Raw genomic sequence first — 15,631 nt, forward strand, 5'->3', positions numbered from 1 at the left:
TCCTGGGGCCCACCCTCACACACACCGTGGACCCCAGTGGGGTTCAGATGGGGCTTCCCGTCTCCCCATCTGGATGGGGAGTCTGAGCCGGCTGGACCCTCTGCAGCTGCGAGGGGGTCTGTCTGTGCCCCCCAATGGCCTCTGGAGACCCTCGGCCAGTGGAAGCACCCCCAATCTGCTTCCACCCCACACGCGTCCTCTGTGGGTGTCGACACCCAAACGTCACCTTTACGGGGTGTGTCTGGTCAGGGCCCACCCTGACGACCTCACCCTGACTCGGTCACCTCTGTGAAGGCCCTAAAGCCGTTCTGAGGTGCTAGGGGCTTGGACTCCAAGATAAGAGTGTGGGGACACATGACTCAGCCAGAAAGGAGGCCAAAGCTCTTCTTGCAGCTGATTTTTTGTTTTATTTTAAAGTTTGTGTTGAAGTTGATTTATAACGTCGTATTAGCTTCAGATGTACAGCAAAGGGATTCAGTTATGCATATACATGAATATATATATTTTTACATTCTCTTCCTTTGTAGGTTATTACAAGGTATTGAGCATAGTTCCCCCAAAGGTCAGAGCTTTTGACCTTTAAGACCACAAGCCATGGAACACAGTTGTTCCAAGCAGTGTGGCTGTTCTCCTGCGTGAGGGGCGGCGATGCTCCGAGTGCGGTGTCTACCCGGCTCCGCCCCGGGCTGGCGCTGGCGTGGGAGGCACCCAGCCCTCCCCGCGGGGCCGCGGGCCGCTGAGGACATGTGGACCCCAGACGGAGCGCAGCCTGTGTCCCCGCAGGCGTCCTTCCCCGCAAACCTGCAGCTCGTGCTCGTCCTGCGGCCAACCGGGTTCTTCCAGAGGACACTCTCCGACCTCGCCTTCAGGTTCAACAGAGATGACTTTAAGATGAAGGTGCCAGTAAGTGCCCACCTCCTGTGGGGAGCGCCCACTCTGCCCAGGGCACTGGGCAGGGAAGTGGGTGTGAGCGACCCCCCGGCTGCAGCGGGACCCTGACTCACCTCCTCACTCCAGCCGGCACGGGGCAGCCCCGGCAGCTGCCAGCTGTCCTTGGAAAGCCAAGGCTGTGTGGACCCCTTAGCGGCTGCTCACCCGGGAAGCTGCGTTCCCTTGGGGAGGCCAGGCACGCCCAGTCAGGTTCCTGGAGCAGGGCTGGGTGGGGCTGCTGGCAGAGGACCCAGGGAGCACAGGGGCTTGTGCCTGGCACCTCGTGACCTCACCCGCAGGACCTGCCTGGCTGCTCTTGAAACCTGAGTGCCCCAGTGTGGGCCACCGTCCCCGAGGTCAGCTCTCCTGCGCCGCAGGGGGCCTTCACTGGCCAGGGGCCAGGGGCACAGGCCCCGGGCTTTGAAGGGAAATGGGTGCGCCCATCTCGGTAGCGTCAAAAAGCCTCGGTTTCTGACGCCGAGGGCAGGGGTCTCCGCCCGGAGTACAGTGGTCGCCCTGCACCTGGCCGCGTGGGACCAAACGCACGAGTTCTCAGAAGCCAGGTTCACAGGACCCGTCGCCCACGACGCCCCTTCCCCGGCCCGTCTCGTTCACCCTTCGAAACTCGGGAAGCGCTGCCCAGGGAGGGCTGCTGCTGCAGTAGGTCTGTGGTGGTGCCCTGGCCTGTGCTGACCCAGCGCTGAGCAGAAAACGTCAAGAGGGCCGGTGGGCTCCAGCCTTTTCCGTCATGCTTCAGTCGACACGGAGCAAACGGAAATCACAGAAGAGCCTTAAGTCCTTGAGTAGCTGACCGACCCGTCTCCACTCCTGTTGGCGTGAATCAGGGTGATCTGGGCGAATGGCCCTGCTGGACATCGAAGGGAGACCGGATGTCTCTGCTGAAAGCTGGCACCGGAGCCTGTTCTTAAGAACTCGGTCAAGAGTCTCAACATGGGTCCCCGGGTGGCTGGGCGGGTGGTCCTCTGTGGTCTCAGCGGCACCCTGTCCCCTCCACCCGCCCCCACATGGAGACAGTCAGCGTTGACCCGGGGCGTGTCGGATGGCCCTTGGCCCGGAGCAGACTCAGTGTTTAATAAAACACGAGGGGGTGTCGAGTGGCATATGGGCTGAACCTCCAGGACCTCAGCGGCAGTGCCTGACGGTTTGCAAAGCAAAGGTGGTATTTTTACCCAAAGCTCACGGATGCAGTGACCTCAGAGGGCAAGAGCAAGACAGGAAACAAAACTCTCCCCGGGGAAGAGCCCCCGGGCCCCTGTTCTCCACAGAGGCCATGCCTAGGGCCTGCCTCCACCTCCATGCAGCCTGCTGGGTTTTGGCGGGAATGCAGACAGATGGGCAGCTTTGGAATCTGTGTGGCTCCATGAACACGCAGGCCCCCTCACCCATCAGATGCCCCAGGTCAGCAGAGCGCCCAGCTCTGTCCAGGGCTTTGCTTAATCCTGATGGCTGCCATCTGCTGGGACTGTGCGCCCATTTCATGGACAGGAGAGCCGAGGCCCAGGGAGCGTCGCACCTGCCTGCCGTCGGGGGAGCTGGGAGGCCCCTCCGTCTGGGTCTGCGGGGCACTCTGCTTATGGGTGGTCTCGTCCCCCCAGGTCATAATGCTGAGCTCAGTCCCAGAACTACACGGCTACATCGACAAGTCCCAGCTGACGGAGGACCTGGGCGGGACGCTGGCCTACTGCCACTCGAGGTGGCTCTGCCATCGCACGGTGAGTCCCCCACCCCCGATGGCCCCAGGCCGCCCGGCAGCGCGACCTCTGCCTGCTCCAAGGACCTGGTGCCGTTTCCCAAGCTTTCTCCCTGAGCACGAGCCGACGGTCTCAGTGGACCTCGGCATCTGAAGGAGAAACCTGAGTCCCGTCGGCAGTGGCTTTCTGGGGCTCAGGAGCACGGGGACAGAGAAAAGCTCCAGCTGGGCTCTCGGCATCGCCCCCAGGCAGGTGCAGAGCCCACGTCTGTGCGGGAGCTGGGGCTGAGGCTGGGGGACCTCCCGAGGGGCTGGGCTGCAGCGGGGCTTCCAGGCCCAGGAGGGCGCAGTGCGCGGGCTTCAGGGTGACGGTCTCCTCCCCCATAGGCCATCGAGAGCTTCGCCCTCCTGGTCAAGCAGACGGCACAGATGCTGCAGGCCTTTGGGACCGAGCTGGCCGAGACGGAGCTGCCCAATGACGTGCAGTCCACGAGCTCCGTGCTCCTTGCCCACACGGAGAAGAAGCACAGAGCCAAGGTGTGTGTGGGAGACGGCAGGAGGTGGGGCCGACCCGGACGGCTGAGCTGACCCGCGGCCACGGCACACACTGGCCTCTTGATGAATGTGGCGGGGTTGGCCGAGGCGGCTGCACACTGTGGGCTGAGTCAGAGGAGGCCCCGACCCGCTGATGGTCCTTGGGTGCCCCCACGAGGGCCCCTGCTCCCTCTGGACGCGGAGCAGACACGCGGGGCCCCGGTTTCCTGTTACCCCTGCCCGCTGCCTGGGAGACCCGTAACCCTACCCCGACCGCTCACCGCGCCGGTGCCTCCCAACACCCCCTCCCGGGGGCACCGGGCCGGCGGGCAGCAGAGGGTCCGGGGGGGGCGGTCGGGGGTTGTCGCGGTGCCTTCTGACCCCTCAGGGCCCCCACCCGGGGCCAAGTCTGGGTCTGGCGGCCTGTATGACGAGCCTGGACGTCCCACAGGAGGATATGAAGCTGGCGCTTGTCGAGGGGCGGCGCGTCCTGGAGAGCATTCGCGAGCCGCTGGCGCGAAGCCCAGAGCAGAGCCCCAACCAGGACCAGCTGGACAGTCAGAGCACCGTGCAGAGGTGAGGCGGGGAGACAGGTGGCCCGGGCACGCTCTCCACCGTGCAGAGGGAGGTCGGGCTCACGGGGGACACGCAGTGACCCCAGCACGCCCTCCACCGTGCGGAAGTGAGGTGGGGAGACACGAGGCCCCGCCCCTGGCATGCCCGGCACCGTTCGGAGGCGAGGCTGGGCTCTGGGGAGACATACAGGGCCCCCGACACGCCCTCTCCAACGGCTTGGCGCTGCCAGGAGTGGGGCTTCACAGTCCCACACCAGCGTGGCTACTGCCCCTTCCCCAGGCTCCTGGCCCAGCTGAACGAGACCGAGGCCGCCTTTGATGAGTTTTGGGCAAAACATCAGCAAAAACTGGAGCAGTGCCTGCAGCTTCGGCATTTCGAGCAGGACTTCCGAGAGGTGAGCGGCCTGGGGGGCCGCGGGGGGGGGCGCGGGCGCAGGCGATGCGCCCCGTGGGAACCGCTTGCGGCCTCGAGGAGCCGGCGGTCGGGTTGGAACCTCAGTGCCAGTGGTGCCTCCTTCCAGGTGGGGTTCCCGCCCCCTTGCTCTCCTGCTTCACAGCTGTCTCAGCTGTTGCGGTTCCTTCGCCTCCCGTGTAAACATCAGATAACCTGATCTCTGCCTCCAAGAAAGTCCCACTGGGTTTTGTCAAGAATTGTGTTGAACCTGTGCCTCGCTTTGGGGAGAGTCAGCTCTTTACTGCGCTGATTCCTCAGTCAGTAAACGCCTCTGTCTGTCCGTCTGTTTACGTTTTCTTTGCTGTCCTTCCCGCTGTGGTGTCATTTGCCCGAGTTGAGTGCGTGTTTGGTTGGGTTTACACGTACATGTTTCATTTTTTAAGCACTCGTAGACGGTGTTATGCTTTTTATCCGGTGTCTTGTGTGTTCATTGCTGTCTGTAGAGAGACAGCAGACTGCTGTGTATTCATCTCGTGCCCTGAAACCTTGCCGAGCTCAATCCAAGTGCTGTTTTGTAGCGTTGCCACACAGACCATCAGGCCACGTGCAGACAGAAGTGGCTTGATTTCCTCCTTCTCTATCTGCGTGTCTTTGTGTCTATTCTTGGTCTGCCCTGGTGCCCTGGAGCGCCCACCACTGGGATCATGGTGGCGAGAGTGGACGGCCCTCCCTGTGGGGCGTGGTCTCTGGGGAAGGTGTCCGTCACCAGCGTTACACCTGGGGTGTTGGCAGGAGGGTTTTGTGGATGTCCTCTCTCAGATCAAGGAAGTTTCCCTCTAGTCCCCCTTGCAAGGGGAGGCCCGGGCCCTCTCCCCTCCCTGCAGCCAGTTTCCACGGCACCCCCTCCGTCCCCCAGCCGTGGCCTTCCCACTGACCTCACTGCGTGGCCTCTCACCCCGCTGCCCCGTCTCAGGTGAAATCGGCCCTGGACGTGCTGGCCCAGAAGGTCACGACCTTCACCGACGTGGGCAACAGCCTGGCACACGTGCAGCACCTCCTGAAGGACCTTGCCAGCTTCGAGGAGAAGTCCAGTGTAAGCGTGGACGTGGGCGGCGGGACCGCCGGGACACCATGCCCTAGTGTCACCATCCCACCCCGCCCACCCCAGCCCACCCCAGCCCGCCCCCAGTCTACCCCAGCCCGCCCCCAGCCTACCCCCAGCCTGCCCCTGCTGATCCCCAGCCTGCCCCCCGCCCACTCCACAGCCCGCCCTCACTGACCCCCCAGCCCACCCCCAGCCTGCTCCCAGCCCACCCCAGCCCGCCCCCAGCCCGCCCCCAGCCTGCCCCTGCTGATCCCCAGCCTGCCCCCAGCCCACTCCACAGCCAGCCCTCACTGACCCCCCCCAGCCCGCCCCCAGCCGCCCCCAGCCCGCCCTCTGCCCGCCCCCAGCCCGCCCCCCGCCTACCCCCAGCCCCGCCCCCAGCCCACCCCCTGCCTGCCCCCAGCCCGCCCCAGCCCGCCCCCGCCGCCCCCGCCGGCCCAGCCGCAGGAGGCGCGCCCTGCCCCGGGAGCTGAGCTGGCCTCTGGCGGCGCTGCAGGCCGCCGTGCAGCGGGCCCGCGCACTGTCCCGGGAGGGCGAGCAGCTCATCGAGCGCAGGCACTACGCCGTGGACTCCATCCGCCCCAAGTGCCACGAGCTCCGCCACCTGTGCGACCAGTTCGCGGCCGACGTGGAGCGGAGGAGGGGGCTGCTGGGCAAGTCGCTGGAGCTGCACGGCCTCCTGGAGGCGGTAGGCCCGGCCCCCAGCCCTGACCCCACCCCTGGTCCTGCAGGGCCGCTTTCATCGGGGCCAGACCGCAGGTGCTGAATGGACAGTGGCCCCCAGCCTCCCGAGGGCCTCTCCTGAGACCCAGACAGTCCCGCGCCAACGTTGGTGATTCAAGGACTCACCTGCCACAAAAAACCGAGAGGCGACCATCCAGCCAGTTCCCTGCACTTTGTCCTCAGTGTGGCTGCGTCCCATCCTGGGCAAGGCCCCTGGTTTCAGGCCCGTGTCCCCGGGGAGCCCTCTAGACCTGGACAGGACTTGCATGCTTTGTCCTGCGAATGTTCTCAGAGCACAGCGGTCAGCGGGCCGCCTGAGATGCCAGAACAGCCTCCAAGGTAACTTCTCCCCCCACAGTCCATGAAGTGGTGTGATGAGGGCATCTACCTGTTGGCATCGCAGCCGGTGGACAAGTGCCAGTCCCAAGATGGCGCGGAGGCCGCCCTCCAGGAGCTCGAGAGGTTTCTGGAGACAGGGGCGGAAAATAAGATCCAGGGGCTCAGCAAGATCTTCCAGGACTATGAGCCCATCCTTACCAAAGACCTGCTGGTGAGGGGACGAATCCCTGGGCACTCGGGAGGCAGAGGGCGCGGGCGTTTCAGGACGGACACCGTCCCCCTCCCTTCCCACCCCATGGAGGTCCCTGCCTCCCGGCAGGGCCTGTGCTCCATGCCCTGGCCGGCCTCTGGGCCCCGCTTCCCCCAGCTTCTGGACGCTGCTGGACCCCGACTGCTCGCTCCTGCCGGCTGTCCACAGACCCCCGCCAGCCACCTCCTCCCTTGGCGCCCCCCCACTCAGGGCGGAGCGGGGCCGATGGGTGTCACGGTCTCTCGGAGCATCACGGAGATGTCCTGCTGAGTCCAGCGTGCCGTCCCCATCTACAGGAGCATGTGCAGAGGGTCTTCCAGAAGCAGGAGAGCGTGGAGGAGATGTTCCACCGCAGGCAGGCCAGCCTTAAGAAGCTAGCGGCCAAGCAGACGCGGCCCGTGCAGCCCGTGGCCCCCCGGCCGGAAGCGCTCACCAAGTCGCCCTGCCCCTCCCCCGGTACGAGCAGCACCTCTTACCCCGGGGAACGCCCCCTTCCGTCCAGCCCATTGTGTAAATAAAGCTTTATTGGCACTTGGGCCCTGCCCTCGTTCCCTCTCTTGGCCCTGCTGCTCCCGTTGCTGCTGGGCCGGGTCCACCACGGCTTCGAAGGCCTTTCCCGGGCTTGTCCCGGCCGTCTGTCCTCAGCGCCATAGCTGGGATGGTTTTCCCCGTGGATGGCTCAGCCCTCCGCCCCTGAAACCTCCTGGTTCCCCAGGCGCATACGCTCTGGAAGGCAGGGCGGGACCCTTCCTGTCACCTCCTGTCCCCAAAACACACGGCTCCAGCGGCCGGCATGGCTCCTGCCGTTTTCCGCGGCCCTGGCCAGTGCTGCCTGTCACGCCAAGAGCCCCTGAGCCCAGCTCGTGGGCCCATTCAGACTCCAGGCACAGAGCTCTCCCCTGTCACCGGGAGCCGGGCCCCGCTGCGAATGGCGAGCCCAGGGGGCTCCCGGCCTGCCTCCGTCATGTTCTGTGCCTCCCTCGACTCTGGGCTGCTCGCGGCTTTTCCTTGGTGCCCCTGCGCGCGCATTGCATCTCCAGGCTGTGAGAGGCGAGGCCGCTCCTCTCCACTCCTTCTTCCCAAACCAGGCATCCGGAGGGGTTCTGAGAACCACAGTTCCGAGGGCAGTGCGCTCCGGAGGGGGCCCTACAGGAGGGCAAAGGTGAGCCCCGGCCACGGCCCCTCTCCGAGGCCCCGCCCCGCATCCACGGCCCCGCCCTTCATTTCCCTGTCCCCGCCTCCACTCCGCGGCCCCACCCACCTTGGCCATGCCCCCCACCCGGCCACGCCCCTCACTCCCCTGTCCCCGCCCCTCACTCCCCCTGTTCCCCCACTTCACGCCGGCCCCGCCCCTCACTCTCATACCTCCCCTCCAGGCTCTCATGCTCTGCCCCTCACTCCTCGGCCCCGCCCCCAGCCCCTGACCCCGCCCCATCACACCCCCCTGCCTCCCCCGCCCTCTCCCCTCCAGGTCTCCCTGCCCTGCCCCCTCACTCCTCAGGCCCCCCGCCGCCCCCTCACCCCGGCCCCGCCCCCACGCCCGGCCTTCCCCGGGCTCCCCCGCCCTCTCCCCTCCAGGGCTTCCTGACCCCGCCCCCTCACTACCGGCCCCTCCCCGCCTTCCCCGCCTTCCCCGCCTTCCCCGCCTTCCCCGCCTTCTTCCCCGCCTTCTTCCCCGCCTTCTTCCCCGCCTTCTTCCCCGCCTTCTTCCCCGCCTTCCCCGCCTTCCCCGGGTCCTCTCCCCTCCTGCTCCACCCATGGGGCCTCCTGTCCTCCCCAGAGGGACCAGGGGGTCAGGCTCTGGAGCCGGGCCTTAGGCCTCACCTTCTGTCTCTGAAAGTGCGCTGCTTGGCCGGCTTCTCTCTTCGCAGAGTGAGGTGAGCGAGGGCCGGCAGGGCCGTGGCGGCTCCACGGGGGACGAGGAGAGCCTGGCCGTCCTGCGGAGGTGGGTGGCTGCCTCCTGGCCACTCCGAGGGGGAGCGCGGCCCACCCAGATCTCAGCCCCCCACACCCCACCCCCCGAGAGGGTCTGCACACCTGGGAACAGAGGTGGCTGGACCCCCGCCCCCAGGAGGAGCAGCTCAGAGCACAGCTGACCTCGAGGGTCACTTGGCGGGTGCTGGTGTCTCTCTGCGTGTTCCTCAGGAAGGCCACGTTTGCCCTCGCCCAGCTGGTGGCCTTGGGGCTTGAAGCAGCTGCATTCTCCCTCCCTGAGCCCAGGAGACACGACTCGAGGGCACGGCCCTGACTCTGAGGCCACATGTGCGGGGCCAGCCTCGGACCCGCCCCCTCCAGCCCTGCCCGCAGCCTTTCCTGACTCTGGATCCACTGGGTGCTCGGAGTCACTCGTCTTTCTTGGCTCCCCTCACCGTCTCTTCCTGCCCGCCCCCACTCTGTGGAGGGTCTGCTCGGCCCACAGCCCCCCTCGCCCCACACACTGCCCCCCCTGCCAGGATGGCACCTGTCCCTGCACAGACATGCCCTCGGGCACTAAACTCTGGACTTCACAGGACGGCCCTGCCCATGTGCCTCCTCTCCTGGCGGTCACTGTCCCACAGACCCCCCCACCCCTGCCCCCACGACTGCCCTCGGCACTCCTGTCCACTCAGAAACGGCCCAGGCTCCACGCTGCCCTCCGTCCTCGGGGACAGCCTCCTCGCCAGTCCACACTACCCTCTGCCCCCAGTGGCCAGGGAGCCCGAGCCTTTTGCTCCACGCCCCTCGCCGCCCTGTGTGGAGGACAGGCACTTAGAACCCCACAGGGCCTGGCGACAGGCTAGCCGTTGTTTGCTCATGGTCCCAACCCTGGTTCTGTTTTCTGCTTAAAAATGGGAATCTTGGTCATAGACAGTTAAAAGGTGATCCTGGTCCACAAAGCGAGATCTTGCCTGCCTGTCTGTCAGCCCGTGCCCTCCTGGGCGTCCCTAACCTCATGGCACATAGCAGGACCCCAGAGGTCACGCAGGCCCACTTCTTATGGGAGGCTGGGGGGGGCCGAGGAGCAGGGTCTTCTCCTGGGAGGGGACTGGGCGGGGAACTTGGAACTGTGGCCTGGGAATGGGGAGGCCTGGTGGTTGGGGACTTGGAACTGTGTGTGGTCTGGGAGTCGGGGCTCCTTTGGAGGCGGCCCATGGTAGCTTGGAGACAGTGGGAAGCAGCTCGTGCATGAGAGCGCACCCCCCCGCAGGCACGTGATGAAGGAGCTTCTGGACACAGAGCGGGTCTACGTGGAGGAGCTGCTGTGCGTCCTGGAGGTGAGGGTGGTCTCGTCCCACAACAGCCCTGCTGAGCCGGCGGGGAGCTGGAAGGCCGTTGGCGGTCCATCCTCGGGACCAGGGCGCGTGGGCGCAGGCACAGCTGCACTGGGACGTGTTTGCAGGGAGAGGGAGAGGCTACTGCCTAGGGACGGCGGAGGGGCTTCTGGGTGCGGGGACGCTTGGCCCCAGGGTCTGGGCTGTGGTCGCGAGGGTGCAGGCCCCGAGATAATCCGTCAGAACGCACGTGTAAGCTTTGTCCTCTTCGTAGCAGATGTGCCTGCGTTTAGAAAGGTTGAAAGGTGAAGAAATGGATGGAGGCCCCCCACACACACACACACAATTAAGTAACTGATGCTGCTTGTAATTCATTCACATTTCTGTGCTTGTCTGTCCGGAATGAATTCAAGTAGACTTGATTCCTTAACCTGAGCAGCATCACTTCCCCGCCTGGTGGCATCGTGGAGCCCACCTCCCACGCTGACCGCTCTTTCCTCCGCAGGGCTATGCTGCAGAGATGGACAACCCTTTAATGACTCATCTCATCTCGACTGGCCTTCAGAACAAGAAGGACATCCTGTTTGGAAACATGGAAGAAATTTACCACTTTCATAACAGGTTAGGCCTTCCCTTGGGTTGCTGGAGGCCCTGCCTGCTGGAGCTTTGCTGGGGGAGAGCCTTTCCTCCCGTCAAGGGGGATAAGCAGACGGGCAGCAGGCTCGGGTGGGACGAGCCCAGGGCAGACCCTGAGCAGCAGGGAGATACAAAGGGGCCGCACACCCCCAGGGCCAGGCCCCTTTCCGTAAGGGATACCCACAGCGCACTCTCCTTCCTGCCCATCCCCGCCTCGTGGGAGTGCCAGAGGCCTCTGCGTGGCTTCGGGGAGACGTGGGCAGTCCTTCTGGGGCTGCTGACCCTCAGCAGTCTTGGGTTCATGGGAAGATGAATATCGGACGCAGAGGGAATCAGATGGAGGCAGAAGCCTGTGGTCCAGAGGAAAGCCGCCGTGCACAGGTCCCTCCAGCTTGCCCACAGACAGGCCCGTGGCCCTGGGATCCAGCCCCATCTCCCTGGATGCCAGGGGCACCGGGACTTCTGTCTGACCACGTGCTTTTGCCCCTGTCCGTAGCCCCCGTCACCTGCAGCTTGTGAAGGAAGCGGTGGGTCTCAGGTGCTCCTCCCTGAGAGGTTAGGGTGAGCAGGGGGCCTGGGCCCTGTGGTCCTTCCGCAGCCTCAGCCCTGGCTCTCAGCCGCCCTCCGTGCCAGGATTTATCCGATAGATGGATGGGAGTCAGAAACCCAGACGAAAACTCAACCTCAGGCTCAGGGTCAGCACTGCAGGGTGGAGAGTCCTGCCCTCAGGACCAGAGCAGAAGACCCACTGAGCACTCGGGCTGCTGGGCCTCAAGAGGCCCTGTCTGCTGCTGCGGCCCCTCAGTCCATGTCTGTGTTCTCCAGAAACAAGGCATCCCCGTAGGGCCACGGCTGCATGTCCCTGAGCGTTCGGCACAGTCGGGACCCTGGGAGGGACAGGGGTGGGCCGCAGGCCCGGAAGTCAGGCGGCGCGCCCCCGCTCACGGTCTCGGGCACCGTCCAGAGTCGGGACAGGTGTCTGGAAATGAACGTCTAATACTATTCTGGCGGTGCCCGTGACCTGGCCCACACTTCCTCACCTAGGATATTCCTGAGGGAGCTGGAGACCTACACGGACTGCCCGGAGCTGGTTGGCAGGTGCTTTCTGGAGCGGGTGCGTGCTTCTGAGACGTGTCCTTCTGCAGGCCTGACGCCTCGAAGCTGCTCCTTAAAGCTACAGTGGCTTTAGGTGCCACGGTCCCCATCTGGCCGACCGCGATTACGAGGACGGATGTTTCCAGTTCGGCTGAGATCCTGCGATGCTTTTCGTTAGGGCCAGAAGAGCACAGTTTCCCTAAAGCCCAGAAACTAGCTCAAAAAAGAGGGAAAACTAGGATCTTAGCTTTGAGAGCCGGCAGCATCGCAGGGCGTCTGAGTTCTGAGCGCGAGTGTGGCGGGCCGACTGTCCTGGCCGGCGTTAGTTCCCTGCTGGTCCCTCGCGCACTAGCTGACCCTGGGCGGTCACGCGTGCTCTGAGGTATCAGTCACGGACTCAGGACCATCAGTGGGCTGGGGGCCGTGCACAGGCTCTGGGAGCAGGAGGATGGGGTGCAGGGTGCCGTCCCTGGTGACCCTGACCCAGCAGCATGCAGACATCAAGCAGGAGCCAGCGCCAGGGGCAGAGGAGGCAGAGGGGCCCCGTTTGCGCTGCACACGGTCTGGCGCACCTCCCGGTGCTGAGAACCGGGGTGGGGGGTGTTACCAGCATCGGCCCCTCCTGGGGACCGAGGGGCGGTGCAGGTGCTCAGGCCGCGCCCCCAACCTGTGGAACGCGGGCCTCAGTGGGGGTGGCAGTTACCGTTCATCAGCCCACCGGCTGTCCCGACCCGCGCACGGGCAGCCAAGTCCTTCACAAAGTCTGTGCCGGTCCTGTGTCTGTTTGGCTGTTCCCTGAGGCCAAACACGGCCACACGGACCAAATGTTTCTGAGAGGCGCCAGGACTCGGGCAGCCCTGAGACGGAGCTTCTGGGCGGCGGTCACCTGGCTGACCCGCCACAGCCGTGGCGTCTGAGACAGAGGGGGCCCCGGAGTTGGGCCGGCCCAGGGAGCCGGGCGTCCCCACCCGGAGGGCTGTGACTCGGCGGTGGGCTCCGCCACCCCTGTGACCCCCGTGACGCGGCCCGCTCCCTGGCAGATGGAGGAGTTCCAGATCTACGAGAAGTACTGTCAGAACAAGCCGCGCTCCGAGAGCCTGTGGAGGCAGTGCTCCGACTGCCCCTTCTTCCAGGTGCGTCCCGGCCAAAGGCCTGGGCTCGGGGAGGGCGGCAGCCGCCTAAGGGTGTGCCGGGACGGACCTCCACGGGCTGAGGCTCGGGGGAGGGCCGCAGCCGCCTAGGGGTGTGCCGGGGGCGGACCTCCACGGGCTGAGGCCGGCGGAGGGCGGCAGCCGTCTAAGGGTGTTCCCGGGGCAGGAATGCCAGAAGAAGCTGGACCACAAGCTGAGCCTCGACTCCTACCTGCTGAAGCCGGTCCAGAGGATCACCAAGTACCAGCTGCTGCTCAAAGTGAGAGGCTGGGCATCCCACCCTCCTGGCCCGATGCCCCCTCCCTGGAGCCGGGCTCTGATCTGGCCACCCTCCCAGCTGCATACCACACAGTGGCAGTCGCCCCAGCCCATCCATGAGCTCCGTGGTCTCTGGACACTTTCCCCCCATGTCTGCGGGGCCCTGGCTCCCCACACGCCTTTGTGAGAGCCTCCCGTGCGCTGCCGTAGTCGGGGCTGAGGACACAGGCTGGCAGAGCATCCCCCCAACCCCGCCCCTAGGCGGGGGATGCGTGCCCCAGGGCACATCGGTCTTGCCCCACCAGCGACAGCCGCACAGGAGCCACACCCTTGTCCCAGGGCGTCCCAGCCGCTCTCCTGGGAGGGGTGGGGCTCAGTGTCCAGACGGGCAGTGACCCCCCCCCCCGCACCCCCCAGGAGATGCTGAAATACAGCAAGAGCTGCGAGGGCGCCGAGGACCTGCAGGAGGCCCTGAGCTCCATCCTGGGCATCCTCAAGGCAGTGAACGACTCCATGCACCTGATCGCCATCACCGGCTACGAGGTGAGGCTCCGCCCACCCTGCCAGCCTGGGGCGGGGCCTGAGCGGCCCATCACGGCGGGGGGGCGGGGGGGCGGCCTGCACGCAGGTCACCCAGAATACCGTGCGCGTCCCTGCAGGCGGCCCACCAGCAGGTGGAAGCCCAGGACGTTCCCCCTCCCCAGGGCGCGTCCCTGCAGGCGGCCCACCAGCAGGTGGAAGCCCAGGACGTTCCCCCTCCCCAGGGCGCGTCCCTGCAGGCGGCCCACCAGCAGGTGGAAGCCCAGGACGTTTTCCCGCCCCCCCGAGGCCGCCTCTCGGCGCGGCGGGGCTCGGGCACCACCCCCCGGCCCTCCCCTTCTCACCGCGGCAGCGCCTGACAGCGGATGCCGCCCGCTGTGCGCTCAGGCCGCTCCCTGGTTCCTCTCCGCCTTGTAAATTCCTTCAGCACTGCTCTCTTTGCTTTTCTCTTTAATCGACTTCCTTTTTGGAGCAGTTCTGGGTTCACGGGGAGCACACAGGCCTCCCCGTCCCCCCCCTACTGGGTGCACGGCGGCCCCCACAGCGCCCCCTCCCGTCGCAGTCTGACCCTTCCCCCGGGGTCCGAAGCGCACGTCGGGGTCACGCTCTGAGTTTGGACAAGTGGGTGACCAGCGTCCACCATGAGAGCGTGCCACGGAGCAGTTCCCTGCCCCAAACATCCCCTGCTCGTCCCCCGGATCCCCTGCGACCCCTGACCTTCCCACTACCTTTGACTTTCCCCCGTACCCTTGACTCTCCCCAATGTTGGCAGTTGGCCCCACGGGCCGCAGCCCGGCTCCCAGGCGGGCTTCTGCTTCGCTGCGTCTGAGGCCCCAGGCCCGCGCTGGTGTTCACCGCGCCTCCTTCTGCCCCCCCCCAGGGGAACCGGGGCGACCTGGGGAGGCTCGAGGCCCCAGGCCCGCGCTGGTGGTCACTGCATCTCCTTCCGCGTCCCCAGGGGAACCTGGGCGACCTGGGCAGGCTCCTCATGCAGGGCTCCTTCAGCGTGTGGACCGACCACAAGAGGGGCCACGCCAAGGTGAAGGACCTGGCCCGCTTCAAGCCCATGCAGCGCCACCTGTTTCTGCACGAGAAGGCCGTGCTCTTCTGCAAGCGGCGGGAAGAGAACGGCGAGGGCTATGAGAAGGCGCCCTCGTACAGCTACAAGCAGTCCCTGAACGTGAGCGCCCCGGGCCGGGCACCCGCCTTCCGGGCAGGGCCCCCCGCCAGAGGCCCACCCGCCTGCTCTGCCCTCACAGATGACGGCCGTCGGCATCACGGAGAACGTGAAAGGAGACGCCAAGAAGTTCGAGATCTGGTACAACGCCCGGGAGGAGGTGTACATTGTCCAGGTGGGAGAGGTGTACATTGTCCAGGTGGGCCCCGGGGTCTGCGCGGCCTGTGCGGGTGCCCGTGAGCGGTTTTGGCCGAGGGCCGCTGTCTAGGACCCTCTGAGGTTTTATCTCCCAGAGATCGGCCCAACCCCCTGCCCCGTTCATGTGGGGCTGCCCTGGGCCGTCGGTGACAGAGCTGAGCCCTGACGGGGAGCAGGGACCCTGCAGGGCAGGGCAGCAGGCTCCTGCGTGCCAGGACGGCGGGGCGGTATGGGCGGCCCGTGTCGCACGTGCACACTCGCCCACGCGTGTGCCCGACTCTCGTGCGGGAAGCATGTCTTCACCTTGCCGTGGGGGTGGGAGGTGGTGGAGCTGTCGGGGTGTCCACGCATCTGGCAGAGACCCCGAGAGAGCGGCTCAGCTCGGGAGGCGCCTCTCCACATTGCCCGCCACAGTAATGACGCCCTTGGTGGTCTGGCGACCCTGGGGGATGTGGCCCCAGGACAGTGAGGAGGCCCCGCGACCTGGTCACAGCTCACAACACACCAGCTGGCTTGGCCAGCCGAGGGCCCGCAGAGCTGTGGGGGGGGCGGCCTCAGCCAGCGCCCGGCTCTCCACGAGCCTGGGGTCCTCATAGTCCAGTGCCCACCCGCATGGCCCTCAGGCCCAGTGGTCAGGCCACCCACTCCTGAGGGTTCCTGCTGAGTCAAAGCCAGAGCCGCGGGGTGCGGGCCCGGCGGTCAGCGTGCCCTCGCCCAGGGGCTCCTTCCTGCACCCCAGTGCAGCACTGCCAGCCTGGTTCCCA

General features: G+C 66.0%; 1 protein-coding gene across 2 annotated transcripts in view; it reads left to right on the forward strand.

Annotated features, from left to right (window-relative positions):
• Nucleotides 1–15,631, forward strand: part of MCF2L (MCF.2 cell line derived transforming sequence like) — a 47,887-nt gene that overhangs the window by 22,196 nt on the left and 10,060 nt on the right. For both annotated transcript variants that reach the window (XM_018044979.1, XM_018044982.1), the window contains exons 5-23: nt 784–903; nt 2,547–2,663; nt 3,029–3,178; nt 3,627–3,751; nt 4,031–4,145; nt 5,118–5,237; nt 5,746–5,937; nt 6,331–6,522; nt 6,858–7,017; nt 7,650–7,723; nt 8,433–8,506; nt 9,749–9,815; nt 10,318–10,433; nt 11,493–11,562; nt 12,584–12,676; nt 12,861–12,953; nt 13,370–13,495; nt 14,451–14,672; nt 14,752–14,844. In XM_018044979.1, the coding sequence (XP_017900468.1) occupies nt 784–903; nt 2,547–2,663; nt 3,029–3,178; nt 3,627–3,751; nt 4,031–4,145; nt 5,118–5,237; nt 5,746–5,937; nt 6,331–6,522; nt 6,858–7,017; nt 7,650–7,723; nt 8,433–8,506; nt 9,749–9,815; nt 10,318–10,433; nt 11,493–11,562; nt 12,584–12,676; nt 12,861–12,953; nt 13,370–13,495; nt 14,451–14,672; nt 14,752–14,844 (2,319 nt within the window). The remainder of the gene's footprint in view (nt 1–783; nt 904–2,546; nt 2,664–3,028; nt 3,179–3,626; nt 3,752–4,030; nt 4,146–5,117; nt 5,238–5,745; nt 5,938–6,330; nt 6,523–6,857; nt 7,018–7,649; nt 7,724–8,432; nt 8,507–9,748; nt 9,816–10,317; nt 10,434–11,492; nt 11,563–12,583; nt 12,677–12,860; nt 12,954–13,369; nt 13,496–14,450; nt 14,673–14,751; nt 14,845–15,631) is intronic.

This window comes from Capra hircus, unplaced genomic scaffold (assembly GCF_001704415.2).
Source record: "Capra hircus breed San Clemente unplaced genomic scaffold, ASM170441v1, whole genome shotgun sequence".
Lineage (NCBI taxonomy): Eukaryota > Metazoa > Chordata > Mammalia > Artiodactyla > Bovidae > Capra > Capra hircus.